An 18,180-nucleotide genomic window follows, 5' to 3' on the forward strand; every position below is an offset into this window, starting at 1 on the left:
CTCTGGTGTCTAATAATAAGTTCACCTCCAAGCCTTTTCTTTATGGCAGTGGTGTTAGGTTTTCTTTTCCTGCTCAGTTCCCTTTTCACAGTAAAACTGTAGGAACTAACAGCTTTGCACTCTGTCTGTGTCAAATTATTTTGGATTACTGTTTTCAAATGTTATTGATGGGGAGCTGAGAAAGATACACACTCCTTGATTTCCTTACGCCTTTAAAGACAGGCTAAAAATTCAAGTTCTGTTGGATCTGCTTGATCTATGGCTGGTTAATAATAACGGCAATTGGCATTCTGTCTTTTTTTTTCTGACTATCTCAGGGAAATCTCATGCTTTGGGGAATAAACTTCATAGAAATCATGAATAATAAGTAGATAATCCATTATTCATATCTTTCTGCTGAGGGACAAATGTCACAGAGTGGGTATATGGCTGGACCAACCTTTCGTAATGAGTTGATAAAAGGGGAAGAAAAAGAAAGCCTATCCATCATAACTGATTCCTCTACCTTAAACAATGAACATTATTTCTTTTAAGATTATTTGACTTTGAGTAAGTCTTATGAATATGATTAATACGTCTAAGATCATCCAGGAGGATAAATTATTCATGCAAATTACACATTTATAAATAAGATACAGAGATGTATACAGATTTCTTTACCTTCACTAACACTCTGGTATATTTGAAAGTGAGATATTTTTTTTCTTTTCAAATGCTTTCTTTGCAGTGCTATAAGTAGCTTCACACTAGATAAAATAGGCTAAACAATCAAAGAAGTGCCTGACTGCAGAGCTTACAGGGTAAAGAAATAGGTTTATTTTGAAGTATTTCTGTGTGAGACAGAGCCAGGTTTAACCCTGAAATCTGGCAGACCAGAATGTTAGCTCAGAGTTAACTTAAATCCAAGAGTACTGTGGATCAGAAATCAGTTTTGAAAATATCATGCACGGGGACATAATGACCTCACGAAAGCTCAGGTTTGAGGAAAGGCTCCAGCTTGTCAGAGCACTTATGTACCCCTGCATTAAGTCAGTGCAAGTGCCTCTCCCAGGAAGCAAGCTGCCAGGTCAAGAAGGGTGCTTACCCAAGTTTAGGCTAGGAGGTTAAACAACTTAAGTGAAAAGTTTGTGTACTAGAAGCATCTTGGAGGTCATTAAACATCTTGACATTTTAAAGGGCTGAGTGCTTGGAGGCCCATTCCTTTTGAAACAATGTGCTTTTCAGAGCTTTCCTCAGGTTCGGCATGGTTCTCATCACAGGCTGTTGTGGTGGTTCTACCCAGCTGGGCAGCCAAGCTCCACCACATCCACAGCCACTCTCTCACTCCCCCTCCTCAAAGGGAAAGGGGGAGAAAATACGATGAAAAGGACTCAAGGGCTGATATAAGGACAGGGAGATCGCTCAACAATTATTGTCACAGGCAAAACAGGCTCATCATAGGGAGATTAATGTAATTTATTGCCTATTACTAACAGACCAGAGCAGTGAGAAACTAGAAGCAGACTAAAAACGCCTTCCACCCATCCACCCTCTTCCACCTCCTCCCCCCAAGGGGTGCAGGGGAACGGGGAATGAGGGCTGCGGTCAGTCCCTGACGCTTGTAATCTTCTGAAATAAGAAAACATCTGAAGATTATCAGATCTAGCTACAGAGCTTGGGCTGGATCAAAATCAAGGCATCAAAAATTAATCGTATTTTGTGAAAATGCATGTTCAAGTTCCTAGATCTGACTTCAGTTACTGTGATTTACATCCAGGGCTGAGGCAAAAGGAGAAGTGCCAGTTCTGTCTCTCTTTCTGATGTAGCCAAAACCTCTCCAGCCTAATGTGCAGAATGTCTAAAGGGAAACAGCAAGTCTAAACACTTACGATGAGCTAGTTCTGTTTGTGACTGGTAAATGAGATTTACTCCAGACAAAGGTGAAGACACGTTCCCATGGCATAGCTGTCCCCTGGTGCTGGGTCTGCAGCCAGATGGTGTCCTGTGATTGCGTCCCACCTCAGCAGCACCATCTGTTGCAGATTTCCTTCAGTATGTATGACAGGAAAACCTGAAAGCTCACTGGGCGCACCCACAGCTTTGGTGGCAGTTTGTCAGCAGTTCTTTGGTCTGGCTCACCGTGCAGACCCACCACCGCGAGCAGCAGCACCGGGCAAGCAGCAGGAATGGTGGACAGTAGCTGGAGGTCTGCGAGCTGCCTGCGGCCACAACACAGGGCAGCTGCACCTCTCTCACTGCAGGAGAGGAAGCAGAAAGGAGCTCTGGATAAAATCAGGCTGGATAAGATTGAGTATTCAGAGGAGGCAGAAAGAGCTAAGGTTATTTAGGCTCTCCAAAGGTTTGCTGAAAACATGGTGTAGAACAAATGCAGTGAATGGAGTATACTTAGGTGCTTTGTGAAGGAAGATCAGAGGAGCATCCTTGTAAGAGGACATTTTCTCTGTTGTGTGAATAATTAAGCAGTAGTAGTGGTTTGCCTTCAGGCAACAGTACTACCATAAAGTAGTCATCAGTAATACAGATAGATACAAGGAAATAAGAAACTATTCTGGGTCAAGGATTTAAAATCTCACAGAAGAGGGACACTTCTTTTGACCTTTATGGAGAGCTGAAAGTCATCTACAACAGGCTTTGCATCTACTGAACCAGCATCTCAGCAAAGCGGAAGACAAGCAAGGTTTTGTTTTTCAGGCATGGGAGCCTCTTGGTCCTGTCACAGCATCACAGGATGGTTGAGGTCGGAAGGGACCTCTGGAGGTCACCCGGTCCAACCCCCTGCTTGAGCAGGGACACCTAGAGCAGGATGCCCAGGACCATGTCCGGGTGGCTTTTGAAGAACTCCAAGGAGCAAGATTCCAATTTCTGGGTTACCTGTGCCACTGCCCCATCACCTGCACAGTGAAGAAGTGCTTCCTTATGTTTAGACAATGTAGTAAAGCAAAGTAGATCCCTATTACCCCTGCAGGGCATTGCCCCATTTGCCTCTCTTCCCTTGTCGTGCAGCAGGGCTGGATGACTACAAAGTCTGTGGAGAAGCAGTGCTGGTACTGGTCAAGTTCCTTATCTGCAAGACTTGCTGTAGTGTGTGAAAATGGAAAAGAAACAATTATCCCATAACTGTACTTTCTAACTGAGATTGCTTTTCAAAGCAATGATGATGGTAAGTACATTCTGCTCTAATCTTCATCCTCCATGAGACTTCTGCCTCTTTACTGCCTGACTCTGGCACTCCTGGTAGGGCAGCAGAGAAACAGGATACCAGGCAGAGTTCCCTCTCTGCACACCTACTTTGTCTTCCCCCTCGCAAGTCTCCTGCATACATTTAGATCTCTTCTGCTGAGCTCCGTGCTGTAACGCAGAAGGAGAGCATAGTGCCTTTGATGATCTGATCTAAATAGCAAGTTGTCATCTGAATTAAAAGGGAGAGACTGCAGCAGATGAAAGAGAAGCAATATGCTTATATTCTGGTCTGGCAGTGCTGTTATTCCACCTGTGTCCCAAGCCCATATACAAATAATTGGGAATTTGCTGTCTTAATGGCTGTTGTTTTTTTTTTATTATTGTACCTCTGCGGCTGTGTGGGTGAATGCGAAAAGGTTTTTGCACATGTATATATGCATTTTTGGTAGATGCTGCACAGCTAAAGCCTCTTTTAATTTTCTCTCTAATTTATTTTTAATTTTGTAAACCCCCAGGGGTAAATCCTTATTATATGATGTAAAATCATCTCTTCTACAAAGCAGCTTATTTGTTGATTTTTAATTTGAGCCAGCAGAGGCAAAGCTGTAGCTTTTTTTTCAAACACTAAAGCTCCTCTGTATATATAACTGTCAAGAGTGTGGTTCACTGCAAAATTAGTAAAAAACAAAAACAAAACAAACAAAAGAAAACCAAACAGGTCCTTCTCAAAAGAACAAAGGAGAGGGTTTGTATTTCTCTGTGTTAACAGTATGTTAGACCTCTGAATCTAAAAACATTCTTAATATGCAGTTTGCTTTTAACTTTACAGTACATTTGGATTAGACTGAATATGAAGGCTCAAATTCTCAAAAGCTCAAGCACTGACAGAAGTTAGGGCTTTGTTTTTGTTTTTTGAAAGGGGATCTCTATCACAAAATGGCACTTTCTAGATGGCATTACTCCGTGCACCCACATAAATGCATGTTCACCAACACCAATATGTTCTGTTGGCTTGCTGTAAGTGTTGCCTTTAAGCTAACCTGCACCCGTCTGTTTTATTGTTTATATGACTGGCTGGAAGCCTTAGTCACAGCCCTATTGAGATAATAACAAAAACACACAATCTGACATAATCTCTAGTGCCTTTACATTCAGTGGGAGAGATGTTTGTTTTCAAAACACTGGTTATCTCATCCTAAACAATCCAGCTGGAATATGTCAGGTGAATAATGCTTTAAAATGCCTTACCAGCTAGTTCAGATTTAGGCATCTACATTTGGTCCTTCTGTCCTACAATGCTTACAACTCATAATACCCAATTAATGAACTTGCTTTGATTTGTCATCAAGGAAAAGAGAGAGAGAGAATGCCTCTTTTTGTTTTGTTTGTAATAGAATGGTGTGGTGTTTTTTTCCCCCTCTTTGTTTGGTTCTAAGGCAAAGGTGATGTTTATTCCTACTTGGGCTGTAGACTTTTGAATGAACCTGTTGATGCCCTCTGGTTCTCTTTTGAGTCTCTGCAAGTTAAGTAAAGGCTTATCTACCTAACTGCTATCCCATTTCCCTTCTCTGTGTTGTCACTGTATTCACAGAAGATGCCATCTGTGATGATTGTCCAGAGGTCCTCTCCTGCTGGCAGCCCGCACCTTCTCCAGGCTGTCTTGCATCATTGCCTTCTACTTCATCTCTCTTGTAGAAGTGTGACATGTCAATATGGTGGCTTTATTTCAGCCCCATCTCAAAACCAGGACTCCACTCACCTCTTCCTTGATTTGTCCATAGCTTTGGATTGAAACCCACTACAGATGTTCATCTTTCCCCTACTCTCTTCACAGAAAGCCTCCCATTTTAAGAGAAATTCATTGCCTCTATGATTTTTGATGACAATGCCAAAGAAATAGAGGAGAGTAAACAAGTAACATCCCCCAAATTAACAATGTGTTAAACGTGCTAGAAGATAATAATAAATAATAAATAGTAATAATAGTAATAATAACAACAACAAAGGGACCCAGGTCAGAAACCAGACCTTTCTCACATGCCAAGTAGAAGGAAATGCAGCCTGCGAATGGAAGCAAAGACAAAGTGTGTTCCACAGAGAAAGATGCAGCTTGTGCACAAGATTTTTTTCCAGGAACAAATTCTCTATTTTATTTCTGTCATACTGAATGCCTGTACATCTCTCTGCTTTCCACTGGGTGAGACAAAGACACTTGCTGTGAAGCTAAACCAATGTTCACCAGAGCTGCACGGTGCCTGCATAAATTCATTTTGTCAGTGCTTTTTGTTCTGCAGAGCCTTCTCAGCTCAACCTGATCTTTTGCAGTTGGGAACATCCCAGGGCTTTATATCAAAGATAGAATACCACTTGCCAAATATTTTTCTTATTTCTGTCATTAGCCCAGCAAGGGTTGAGAAAACAAAAGGGAGAATTATGAATGTCAGTTAAAGTTGTAGATCACTTAATTTCCACCTCTGGAAACTCTGACTTTACCCTTTAGCCAGAACTTATGTCTATACGTTGCTTTTCATAGCTAACTTATTTGGCTACATCTGAACAGTACAGTGACCTGTGGTTGGAAGCTGAATCTGGAGAAAGAAAGCACTGACAAACCAAAGGCACCACAGTTTCCCTGAGATTTGTCCTTAGTCCTTGATCAGGAAGCCTAATGCCAGGCTCAGAGCTTGAGCCTGCTTCTTCTGTCTGCTTTGTAGGCAGGGGGCTAAGTATCAAAACCAGACTTAAGTGGGATTTTTGCTGTTGGAATAAAGACTGCTGTGACACTGAGAGCTCTGTACTGCCCAGTAGTTTGATGTCTTTGTATTTCAAGCATTCTCAAAATTTGCTCTGAAATGCCTTTCCATTGTGTTGGTGTTTTCCAGTTGGTATTTTAAAGGTGTTATCTAGGCAGCATAAAAATTAGAGAGAGAGTTTCAGTACCTGGGAAGGATTTATCTGCATGTTTTACACTGATTTTAGTAGGAGTTAGGACATCTAATCTCAAATGCTTTTTTTGAAAATACGTCCCTAAATGTTCTGAAAAATAAGATCTAAAACGTTCCTCTTTCTGCTTGCTCAAATCATCATAACAAATACACAAATTTAGTCATAATTCATGCCTGAAATGCATTGTTCCTGAACCACTGTGCAAAAAAAAGGTGGGAATTTCTTTTTAGTGAAAGTTCTCCTGTGAGTTGGCGGTAACAGGAAAGTGTGATACACTTGAATGTACTGACTCATTCTTATTTAGGGTCTTAAATAATTAGCCTACTCACCATCTTGTTTCAACTTATTGAGAGAGAGAAAGAAGGAGAAAAAGAAAAAAGGAAGGAAGGAAGGACAGGAAATAAAGCTTTTTAGCATTTACAGTTGTGCATTCAGTGTCATTATCACTGTAATAATTAGGTTGTTGCCTAATGATATTCCACTAGATGTGTGGATATATGTGAGTGTCTGTTAATGAACAAACATCAGATGATTCAGATGCTTTGTTCAGGTAAATATCCAAATATTCAAGTCAGTCGGTGGAGCCAAGCTTTACCAGCTCAGATTTTGAATGAATTTCTGAAGTAATTATCCATTTTTCTTTGTTTGCATTCATGAGATTTGAGATAATCCTGTGCTCTGGAGAGCCTGCCATTTCTTACAGTCTCACAGTACACATACCACCAGGTTCTGTTTGAACCCAAGAACGAACACACTTGTAATGGTGGAAAATGATGAGGGAGAATTGGGAAGCCTGAGCAGGTTTTGGTGCCAATTGACAATAATGTTCCCTTTCTTCTGTATTTTCCACAGCTCGTTTTGATGATCACAGACACTTGGAAAGGCTGCAGCAAAAGGAACAATTCTCAAGATAGTGGATTTCTTTTTAAACTTTCAAGACAGTTCAAATTCTGTTTCTGGTTCTTTCACAGCACAGGTCAAGCCCACTTAGATTCCTGTTAGGGCTGCACACTCTCAAAGACATAAAATCTTACCGTGCTCACTAACAATCAGTTTGCCCAGCCCCTTTCACAGCAGGGTCCCATCATGACTGGAGCATACTGTCATGCAAATAAGTACCAGGTTTGCCCACCCTCACTAATGAGCTGGCTTCTTTTTCACTGAGAGCGATAATAATCCCTAGCCTAGCGTGAGGACTGCTTTGACCTTTTGAAAGTTGTGGGTTTGATCTGCAGGCTGTATTGTACTGTCAGTCTTCACATGGTGGAAATTAAGTCTTGGGTGATTGGCAGGGCTCCCATGCAAGGCACCACAGAGCAAACCTGCCTCCTTCAGAAGCTGGTCCTGGGAGCAGAGAAACCTGTCAGGCTGTGCTGAGAAGGACAGACTCTGCATTTCTCCAAACAAGTCCGATACTTTGGACCCCTAGGATCTTAGTAGCTATCCTTTGATCAGGATCTGTCATCTGCCCAAAAGTTTTGCTATTGCTGGCCTGCCCTCATATCCCATCATAGTTACAAATACTGGTAATCCCCCACTTCTGGAAAGAAGCATCATGTGTAATACAGCATTTACCAGTATGTGTGGAAAGTATAAGTGTAGGTAATAACAACTCTATTCTTTAGCGTTTTATACATATGTATATATATGTGTGTATAAAAGTAAAACTAAGAACACTTCTACAGCCTGCCCGAGTTGCCCTTGTTTTTCTTGACGTTGTTTACATCTCAAATGAAGCGACAGTCTGGCCTTCGCAACTTACTTTCCCAAGCTGGCTGTTTTCATTTCTGCAAGACAAGCAGGGTGTGTTAGTTTTCACCTCCTTGCTGTACCTAGTAATATATAGTGCTTTTCAGCTACATGTTGTAAATGCAAGATACCTTCTAGATAATTTCTCTTGACATGCAGGTACTTTGTGCATATAAACCTAACTCTTTTACATAATTCTTCTTTTCTCTCTTTCTTTTATTTTTTTAACCACAGGAGAAGAAAACTTGCTGGCAATTTTGAAAAGGAGATGGTGGAAGTACATGATCCTAGGGATAATAGATATAGAAGCCAATTACCTGGTTGTCAAAGCTTATCAGTACACCACTCTTACTAGCGTACAGGTAAGTACACAAAGGATTTTCTCTTTTTGAGGTAATATAACAGGCTTGATGTGATCAATGTTTCAGCTTCCATTGGCTTCAGTACACTGACAGCTGGTTCCTTCCTGTGTCTTCTCTGTGCTTTTTAATGCCATCTCACAAGACATTTTTTTATATTGCACTAGTTTTATTACTCAGTATTTTCCAAACTGTACAAAAACTCACTGGCTTTCATGTTATTGGGCTGTGCTAAACCACACATATTCACATTTTTGACCTAACCTTCTTAATTTGTTCCTTCAAGGAAATATTTTCAGATAGGAAGATGTGGTGTTTTCTTCTCATTTCTATTGTACTTGGAAACAATACAATAACTTCTTTTAGAATTTGGTAATCAGGTCTGAGTGTAAAACTTGTCATTAAGTAAAATTAATGTAGATGTGATGAAGAAGTCTTACACAAGCAGTTTGGTGTATTATGTTATATAACTGCTTAATTGCAGCTATCAAAAGTGTACCTTCCCTTAAAAAAATGTACATGCAGTGAACAAAAACTAGGGTAGAGACTTCTCCAAAAATCTAACCTGTATATTTCAAATGCAGGCACCAAAGACTGAGTCTTCTTCCCTTGGAAATGCAGAAGTGAATAATAGAAACATTTTTAAGAAAATGGAAATTGTCTGTCCTGGGAAATCATTACATACTTCATTGCTACTTGTTCTAAAACAAACATACTCCCTTTTTACATTATCTCTAAATCACTGGGTAACCCTAGATAGTGTTCAGGTTATTTTACACCTTACTTGCCCGAAGTTTGCTTTAGAGCCAGTAAAATAATGGAGCAGCACTTAAAGTTCTGCAAAACCAAAGCTAATTAGGAATATATCTCTTCCACAATTGAACAAGTGATATTGGAAAACACTGAGCATGTTTATCTGAATAAGAAGCAAAACCAGAAGAAAACTATAAATCCAAGGAATCTGAATCTAAGACCTAATCTAAATATTCACAAATGCCTCTACCATCGGAATCATGGTTTGAGAATTCTTTGAAACATTCCCAGACAATTTAATAACACTTTTAACACTGTTCCGCATCAGATTAGTCAGTACAGGTTAAAACATAAATCCAACTGAATACTGTCTGATTTTATAGCTACTAAAAGCCTCCAATAGAAAAGCAAAAGCTGAACTGCTTCTTTTGCATGTTCACTCATAGCATGTAGGAATAATGGCCTCAGCAAGGCAATCTAGGTCATTAAATCCCATCTCCTGCAGCCACCAACAAGCGTGTTTCAGAGGTCTGTCTGGCTGCATCCATGAAAGGACAGTTTAAGGGCATTACCAGTGTCTCAGCTGAATTTGTTAGCTGAAATGAGCCCCTGAGAGAGAGGAAGGATGGAAGATGAGAACTGTCATACGATACAGGCAGCTTCGTCTCCTACTTAGACCTCTTCCACATAAAGTTTGCAAGAGAACTCGGTTCTCTTTCCCCTATGGCTTGAAAGAGGGAAGAGGTAGAAGATCAAATGTCATCAGGTGTTTTTCCAGGAGTGAGGAGTGCAAAGTCTCCTTTTCCCACAGCTGTCCTTGATTGCTCAAATACATGTGGAGTGAGTCAGGAATATATGCTGCATTTTAAACTCACTTCATGCCATAATTTGGATGGGCTTCTAAGTATAGAGAAACCTCAAGACATGGTCAGAATGGTTAGAGTATGAGCTAACATGTTAAAATGTTGAGTCACATGTTTGGTGAGTTGTAGACAAACAAGGCCCTATTTCACCTGGCGATGAAACAGAAGGAGCTCAGGAGATTATTCAGCCTGAAACAACATTAGTCTAACTGGTATGAAATGGAAAGTAAAAGATGTAAAATAGCCAGCTGCTCCTAGAATCTGGTTTCTGAAGAAGCAAACAAGACCACGCTATTGAAAGGATCTTCTGAAAGACCTCATCCTGCCAGAGCACTATGTAGGAGGCCTTAAATGCTCACAGGCACCAAGTTTTTTTTGATGGGGAGAAAATAAGAGTTCTTAATTTTTTAGACTTATTGACAGATTGAAATTTACAAATGAGAAATTTTGCAGTGTTTTTATAGTGGTGGTGCATGGACCATTTCAGCAGGAAATCAATTTTACAGCATATACCTTTTCCACATGATATCTCTGCTCCATCATCCAAAACTAACATGAGAATGTGCTGGACTTGTGGTGCTTTTAGGCACAAAACATCAAGCTGCTCCCAGCTAAAAGCCAAAGTTTAAAAGTTTAACTGTAAAAATATACCTTTATTGCAATTGTTTTGCAATTCTGATTTCACTATATAACTCCAAGCACTCAACAACTTTGTTAGCCAAGTAGCTCTGAACTCAGTAGTGTCAATATTTCTGGTTTTAACTCCATCTCACAACCCTGCCCCCTCCATCCCTAGACATTATCTCATCATGGTTGCAGAAAAAGACTGAAAATGGTGCTCTACTTCTACCCGCTATTTTGCACCCAAATCTTTCCTAAACTTTACTTTAAATTTTACTTTAAGAGATTTTGAGTTGGGAAAACAGAATTTTCTGATAAAGTTTCTTATAAGTCTTTCACCAGTTTCCTTCAGAACCACAGCAAGCAAGGATACACAGGCATAAGTCAGAGATTTACATGGTACCTGACCTTTGCTTTTGGATGTACTTCTGTTTATTTCAAATCCTTGGTTACTCTATAATTATTGTCTGAGAATGTGGCACTCAGCTCCACCATGAGATGAAAACAGAACTGTACAGCCTAGAAATGCAAAATTTTCCTTAAAAAAAACAAAAACAAAAAAAAAAAAAAAAAAAACAACAAAAAAAAACTCACTTACAAACTGTGACATAAAATAATCAAATTGAATACCAATCCATTGTTAATTTCAGACTCCAAGGTTTCAGCTAAGGATAAAATCCAAGGTACCCTTTAGGTACCTAATTTTTTATATATCTAAAATGCTGTGGACAGCTAGCATTCCTTGATCGGTGTATACTAACATGATGCTGAGAGCATGTTCTTGGGACGTGAAAACTTGCATTTGAATCTCTCAGGTTGCTCTTTCTTCGTAGCTTCATGTTCATTCATTGCACACGTAGAGTGCTTCTGTATTGATGGATCTTGCTACCTAAACACCTGCCCCCATTTTAAAATTCAAAAGCTAAGTATTCCTGCATCAAAGTAGCCTGAAGAACTCAATTTATTAGAGATGATCTTAGCATGCCTCAAGTGCTTACAAAAAGTCTGGAGTGCTTTCCAAATTACAAGGGTAGAGCCACTGTTTACATATAGTCATATCTGTTAAAACAATAGCTGACATAAGGGGCTTGAGTTAATTCCATCTCACCTGGGAGGGACTAAAACTCAACCATCCCACATCCAGGAAAATGCTCAGAACACCAACCTGGTAAGTGAAGACTGTTTTCTAAAGTGTGCTTTACAGAAGACTAATTATACACCATGTAAAAGGTGAAGCAGTTTGTCCAGGGATTAACTTAGACTTCCAAAAACACATAGTTCAATAATTGTCAGGGATCGGCCACACTTAATGCTCTTGGGTGCATTTGTCCTGATTCCCAGGTAGCCAAAAACTTTTATTTTTATTTTCTCTTTGATGCAGTTGATCTAACTTGCACTAGATTTTGCAGTCTTCTTGAACATCAGTAGTAGCAGTTGCAGAAGTGCAGTAAACAGTCCCTTGTATACTAGAACTAGATCCTGTAGATTTATTTTAAAACTATACACTTACGTTCCAGCATTGCCTCTGGTAATGCCTTCCACATTTGACCTAACTGTTTTTAACACAACTCTGAGGTAGGCCTGTGGAAGGTTTAATAACTATTTTAGAAGGATGTTATAACTACTGTTAGAGACATCTTTTATGCAGCAAATAAAATTAGTTACCCCAGAGGGAATTAAAAGATTCTGAAGTTCTTGCAATTATTTAGATCTAGATATTTTATTTTATTTTTTGAAACTATGCTTGGACTTTGACTTCAACATTTGTAACCATGGCTTCCATATAAGTTTTCTCATCATATCAGGCTGCATTATGAGGAAGACTGTCCTCTCCCTTCTCTCTCTTTGTCCTCACAGTAATTAGTTCTCCTTTCTGCAAATACACTATTCTATCCACCTGCATATTACACTGTTGTGTTGGTCTGTCTAGTGGTACTGTAATCCTTTTTCTGTGTTGCGACATCATCCAGACTATTTGTGCAATGTCTTTCAAAGTGGAACTGTGGAATATGCATCCAGTGTCACAGAAAAAAGGCATTGTCAAAGACAGGGCAATGTTTCCAAACAGTGATTTATGTGGTAATTTTTTCCTTGGGCATTCAAGCTTTTGATTGGCATGATGAAAACAAAGGTAGTAAAAGCTGGGATTTACAGACACCAAGAGACAGATGATAAAACTTCGGTGCTGATGTTCTCAGCTACTCTTAGATCACTGTGAGCCTCAGCAGTACATCATACTTCCAATTACCTGTGGCAGTTTTCATACCTCAACAACTGCCACCAGAAAAGGAAAGAAGTCAGCGGTAGGTGCTTATTATAGAAGTGCTGGTTGGCAATAGGCTTTGCTTTGTTCTCGGTCCCCAGGGACTCAATGTGCGTTGAGGCAGAAGGTTTGAGATAATTTTGAAGCAAATCTGGGAGGTGATGAGCAGGGGATTTGTGATATTGAAGCTGTTGATCCACCTTGCCCAGCGCTCACTAATGTGAAATATCTCAGTAACAGAGAGAAATTCCACTCCCTCCCTTCCTCCCCGCATCCCATGCATGTGAGATTGACCATATTTTCCTGTTTTGCTTCAGGGCAGTGAAGGAATAGTGCAATGCTAATCAGGTTTGCAGAATGGTGTTGTGCCTACCATACATTTATACTGTGAGGGTCTGTGGGGTGTATCTTGCATTTGTTTTTTATCATATTTTGAGTTGTTGTTCTGTCTTTTCTTTTAACTGTTACAAACCCATAGCTCACAAACCAGCCCCCTTCAGTCTCTCTACATGGTTTTGGAGTAAGCTTAACTCTAGGTATCCAGAGCTCCTGCCTTTCACCCCAAGCCATGCTTTTCACTAACATAAATATGCAAAATCTCATTAAAGTCAGTGAAGCTGTGCCCATTACAAAAACAGAGATTTTGGCGTTCTGTGCCTATTTTGCATATTCTTGCATGTGAAATACAAAAGCAGAGTATTTGCTGTGGGAGACATCCATGATTTTTCCTAGGCCATGTCAGGATCTAATCCTCTGCATAGCTTACAGCAACTGGTGACACAGAGAAGTTTCTAATAAGTAACCTTGAGAAAATGGCTTTCAAAGCCCATATTCAGTCTTCTTACTTGGAGGGAAGCAAAGCAGAAGACTTTTTTTTCTGCAGAAGTATGTGACTGCTGGGGCAGCTGTCTGCTGTCTTAGAATGAGAGAATGGCTTCTTAGAATTAAAATGGCTTCTTCTGCCAGTGGTGGCTACAGTCAAAGGAGGAAGTTGGATAAGGAAATGCCATTTCAGTAGCCAGTTTTTTTGTACTCTTCCTTCACTGTGGTATTTGAGCAGATCTCGCATAAGCACAGCTAGAGTGCATGTTATGAGAGGAAAGGATGAAGAGGTGTGTCCTAATATATATATAATAATGAGTCAAGATGAGATTATTCATGTTGGTGGTAAAGAGGGTGCACATAAAGGATCAATAGTAGAGGAACAGTGGGTTGGATGTGACCACCGCTCTTTACTTAAAATGACTGCAAGACCTCAATGAATTCCTTTTATGTACACAAAAAGCTGGAGCCATAATAATCCTCATCTCAGGTATTGGTGCATGCAAGGCAGGTGTAGGTGAAATTCTTTCACTAGTGAAAGTCTTGAGGGAGTTTCACTGTCTGCATGGAAAAAGAGAAAATCCTGGAAAAGAATTAAAGGAACTGATGAGAACAGTTATAGAAACACCAGTCATGTGGCCCAAAGAAAACTAGTTAAGAGATCTTGTGGGCCAAATATTAATTTAAAGAGGCTTCAGACTGGGAGGAGTCTTATGGCTTTTGTTTCTTCCATGTCGTGAAAATAAACCTTTTTTACATTTTTTGTAAACAAATGACATTGTTAATGGTTTCTTTCACCAATCTATCTACTGACAGTATCCTATGTTTTGGCTTAATGAAAGCATTAACACTTTTTAAATTAATTCTGTAGTTATATAAAACCATTCAGGAAAGCAGTAAAGTTGTAATAACGGGTAGAAACACAACAGAAAACAAAAGGTAAAAACAATGCTCTTTCTTTATTTGAATTGCTTAAAATAAATCTGTCAGAAACATCACCAGTATCCACACCTTCCTCACAAAAGGTTTTGGTTTCAGGTCAGCATAATTGCTGAGCAGTTCCCCTGGCAGCTGGCAGCCAGCTCCATGAGGCTTCATGTCTCAGCTGGTTCTGTGCACGTGTAACATAGAGTGAAATCAAGAGAGTGTGGTATTGTGAAAGCAGTGGGAAAACTGGAACAGAGAGACTGCTGGAGTGGATGGCAAACCGTTTCTTCTTTTGACTGAAAAGCAAAATATGTGTCAGAAGGTGCATCTCTTCCTGGATATAGCACTTGCTGTTGTATTAAACTTACCAGTTCTCATACTGCATTTGAGTAGCCATCACATCTACTTGACAATACAAAGCTGGGCGGTTGTGACACTGATTTCATTGATCTCGCTGCTCTGGAGAACCAGCTGAATGGAGGGTGCAGCTGATTCTCTGCATGATTAGTTTGAGGGCAGCACTAATGAGAAACCCCTAATGTGAGAAAAAAAAAAAAGGGCTTATAACCAGAGGAAAAAAAATAATGAATGTTTAAAAAAGAAGATTCAGCTCAGCTGCTCCCACAGGAAGCTTGCTGACCAGCTTTTTTCTTTTTTGATATTGCTGCAGGTCAGCAGTTCACCCTCTGTACTATAGACCTTTTCTCTAAAACTTGCCAGCTCTCCTTTCCAACCACTAGCAGCACGTTCTTGCTCTGTACGTGCAGGCACATGCTGAATTTGTGAGATCAGAGACTGGGTATTTATCGTTAGCAAGAGAGTATTTGTGTGTGAGTCACAAGTATAATGAAGTGAGTGTACTTTAACAAACAAATAATCAGAGAAAATAATTTTGATGTTGTGTATCAACAGCCTCAGAGGCAGTGTGATATCTTTTAGAATCAAATAAGACTCCAATCTCTAAAGCAACACAACATTTTTATAATAAAAGGTAGTTGCAGTAGAATGATATATCAATAGATTATAGATTATTATATCCTGCCTTCTGAAGTGACCCAATTCAGAGCTCTTAGTAAAGGAAACCACAGAAAAATATGGCAGGGTCAAAGCAAAGAGCTGTTCTTCTGCTTTTCCTTGTACAGAATGTTCAAGCTGTCTGCACCACACTTTGATTTCAGTTTTAATGTATTTCAATGGCAAAATAGGAAGCATGTTTTCCTTTAGTTCACTGAGATCTGAAAACTTGTGTGATTAAAATAGTATTTTTGACTAAAATCAGGTCACTCATTAATTTAACATAATGACAGGGTATATTCAGTACCTTTGAATAAGCAATTAAAAAGAAGGAAAATACAGAAGATGATTCCTAGTGAAATATTGGTAAATGACTGACCTTTATGTACTGTGAATGAAATTCAAGCAAAGCATAATTTATCTTAGTTATTATAAAAGCTTTATAGTTGGAAAAATAGCAATTAGGTATAATGTATTTTATTAATAGCTGAAAAGACTAATAACAAACAAAAGAAAAAGCAACAAAGAGCATAAGAAAGCCTTATCACACATCAGGTAATCCATGATGGCACATCTTTTGTCTGTAGCATATATGTGCATTTTTTCTCCTGCTAGACAGGTTTATCAGAGGAAAAAAGAAAGAATGAAGTCAGTCTGGAAGAACTGAAATGAAAGTATTGCAAATAGCAGTTTGTGGATCAGACCTTGGACTACTAGTCCCAAAGGGATGTACGTTTTCACACTGATGTCAGCATTACCTGTTTGTTGCAGGTTCTTTTCATGCTTCCCTTGAAGTTAGTGCTTGAAAGAGACATCTTCTATACTTGAAAGCATAGGTGTGTTTAAATATTCATGGAATGAGAGGAATTTTTTAAATCTTCCTCAAAAAGACTCTTAGTTGGAATTTGCATGTTGAAATACACATGCTGCAGGTAGAAACAATTTTTAAAACTGGCTGTGGAAATCACACGAGCACCCTAATGCATACCTCATATTCACAAGGAAATGTTCTTTTTGTGTGCTTAGCCCAGAGTAGATAAATCAACCCAGAACAGAGCTGCTGCCCACAATGAACATGTAGTGCCATGTCCTTTGTGTGAGGGTCAACAAGGGCTATATTCCAGATGTTAGGGGTTAAAAATATCCACAGAATCACTCCGTGTCTCTTGAAAGACAGTAGTTAATAGCTGAAAGTTGATGTCTTCATATTCTTAAATCTGTTCTTAAAAGCTGTTTTTGTAAGTGACTGGAGCTCCTGATTTTGCAAAATCAAATGTTTGGCCTCTTGATGGTTGCACAAAATAAAACCAGCAGACACTTACTGACTTTTCAGTAGGAGCTAGTAACTGTTAGTGGAGGGGTTATAAGTGGTTTCTTAAAACACCTCTGTGTTTTCAAATTTCTGAAGCTTGTCCTTGAAGTCCAGGTTTTGGGGCTCTTGTCAGACCTGGGCCGTAGGCCATAAGAGCTGCTTAGGTGGGCACACCAGGGCAACTCAGCCTCTCTCTGTGTGAAAAAGTGCACAGCCATAGAGGAGAGCCTCCCAGGGCAAGTGGTGGCCACCAAGAAGACCACAGTTGCTTGGCTGTCGGAAGAATTCAGCTGGCCACTGTTTTTCCAGGCCTGGATGGAAAAGAGCCCTCAGTGAGAGATAAGGTCACAGCAGGGAAACACTATTCCAATAGGCTGCAAATTGTCTATGAAAAAAACAAACAAACAAAAAACTTATAGTGTATAAGTTATGTTTCTCAAGTATGTTTTTACAAAACAGAAAAGATATTGAGTGTTAGGTCTGATGTATGCTGTATACATCATATGCTCTTCAGAGGCAAAGCAGATTTCCTGTACAAACCAAGGAACTCACAATTTATGATGGTCTTTCAGCCGTTGCTCCTTTTTGTGTTTGGTCTGTAAAGGACTGCATCGTGAGGACCACTGGAGGCAATTTTCACTGTAAAATGGCTTTGTCATGCCTTTTAGATCATTAGCTCTCATTTTCAATGCAGAACACTCTTTCAGCTTGGTCCTTTCCAATTTGTAGTTTTCCTCATCACTTCTGCTGTGCTTTGGGACTGCCTGAGCCACCTGAGAGCTTGTGTGGTCCTGCTCGTGAACCCTTTCTTTTCTGAAGGCTGTTGCACTGATTGTCTGGGGAGTCTTTTCAAAGAATGCATTTCTACTGCATAGTTTTGTTTTTCAAGCAAAGTTTCAGGGAAAGTCAGCTTTAAATTTTTTGCTAAACTCTTAAATTTAGTACTTATGATGTGGGTAGCTCTCATGTAAAGAGAGGTACACTTTCTAATCACTGAATTCTTCAAATTATCCAAAATTATGTTTCTCTTCAGATAATCCCATGAACAGACAAAGAAGTTGAAAGGGGCATGATCATTATTTGATAGTACTTAGTGTGCTTAGTGGCAAATCACACTGAGAGAACAAACATCAGATAATAGGCCCAAAGAGAAGAAAAAACAAATTGCATCATCTAAAATCAAGCTCACAAAATCCAGAAGAGTTTCCCAGAACTATAGACACATTACTTTTTAAGCCAAACCTTTTCATTAGGAAGAAGATGCAACCATATAGATCTGGTTCCTGCTATATCAACTGGCATTGAATAGTAGCGTATGCCACACAGTTTGTTAAATCTCATTGTTAGTCAACAGAATCTCAACATCTGTAT

The 18,180-nt window shown here is 39.6% G+C and overlaps 1 protein-coding gene across 1 annotated transcript in view; it reads left to right on the forward strand.

The window, feature by feature from the left end:
• SLC35F1 (solute carrier family 35 member F1) overlaps positions 1 to 18,180 on the forward strand; it is a 248,675-nt gene that overhangs the window by 187,769 nt on the left and 42,726 nt on the right. Inside the window, exon 3 of the mRNA XM_040552702.1 lies at positions 8,110 to 8,237. Coding sequence (XP_040408636.1) covers positions 8,110 to 8,237 — 128 coding nt within the window. The remainder of the gene's footprint in view (positions 1 to 8,109; positions 8,238 to 18,180) is intronic.

The sequence above is a fragment of the Cygnus olor genome, chromosome 3 (assembly GCF_009769625.2).
Source record: "Cygnus olor isolate bCygOlo1 chromosome 3, bCygOlo1.pri.v2, whole genome shotgun sequence".
Lineage (NCBI taxonomy): Eukaryota > Metazoa > Chordata > Aves > Anseriformes > Anatidae > Cygnus > Cygnus olor.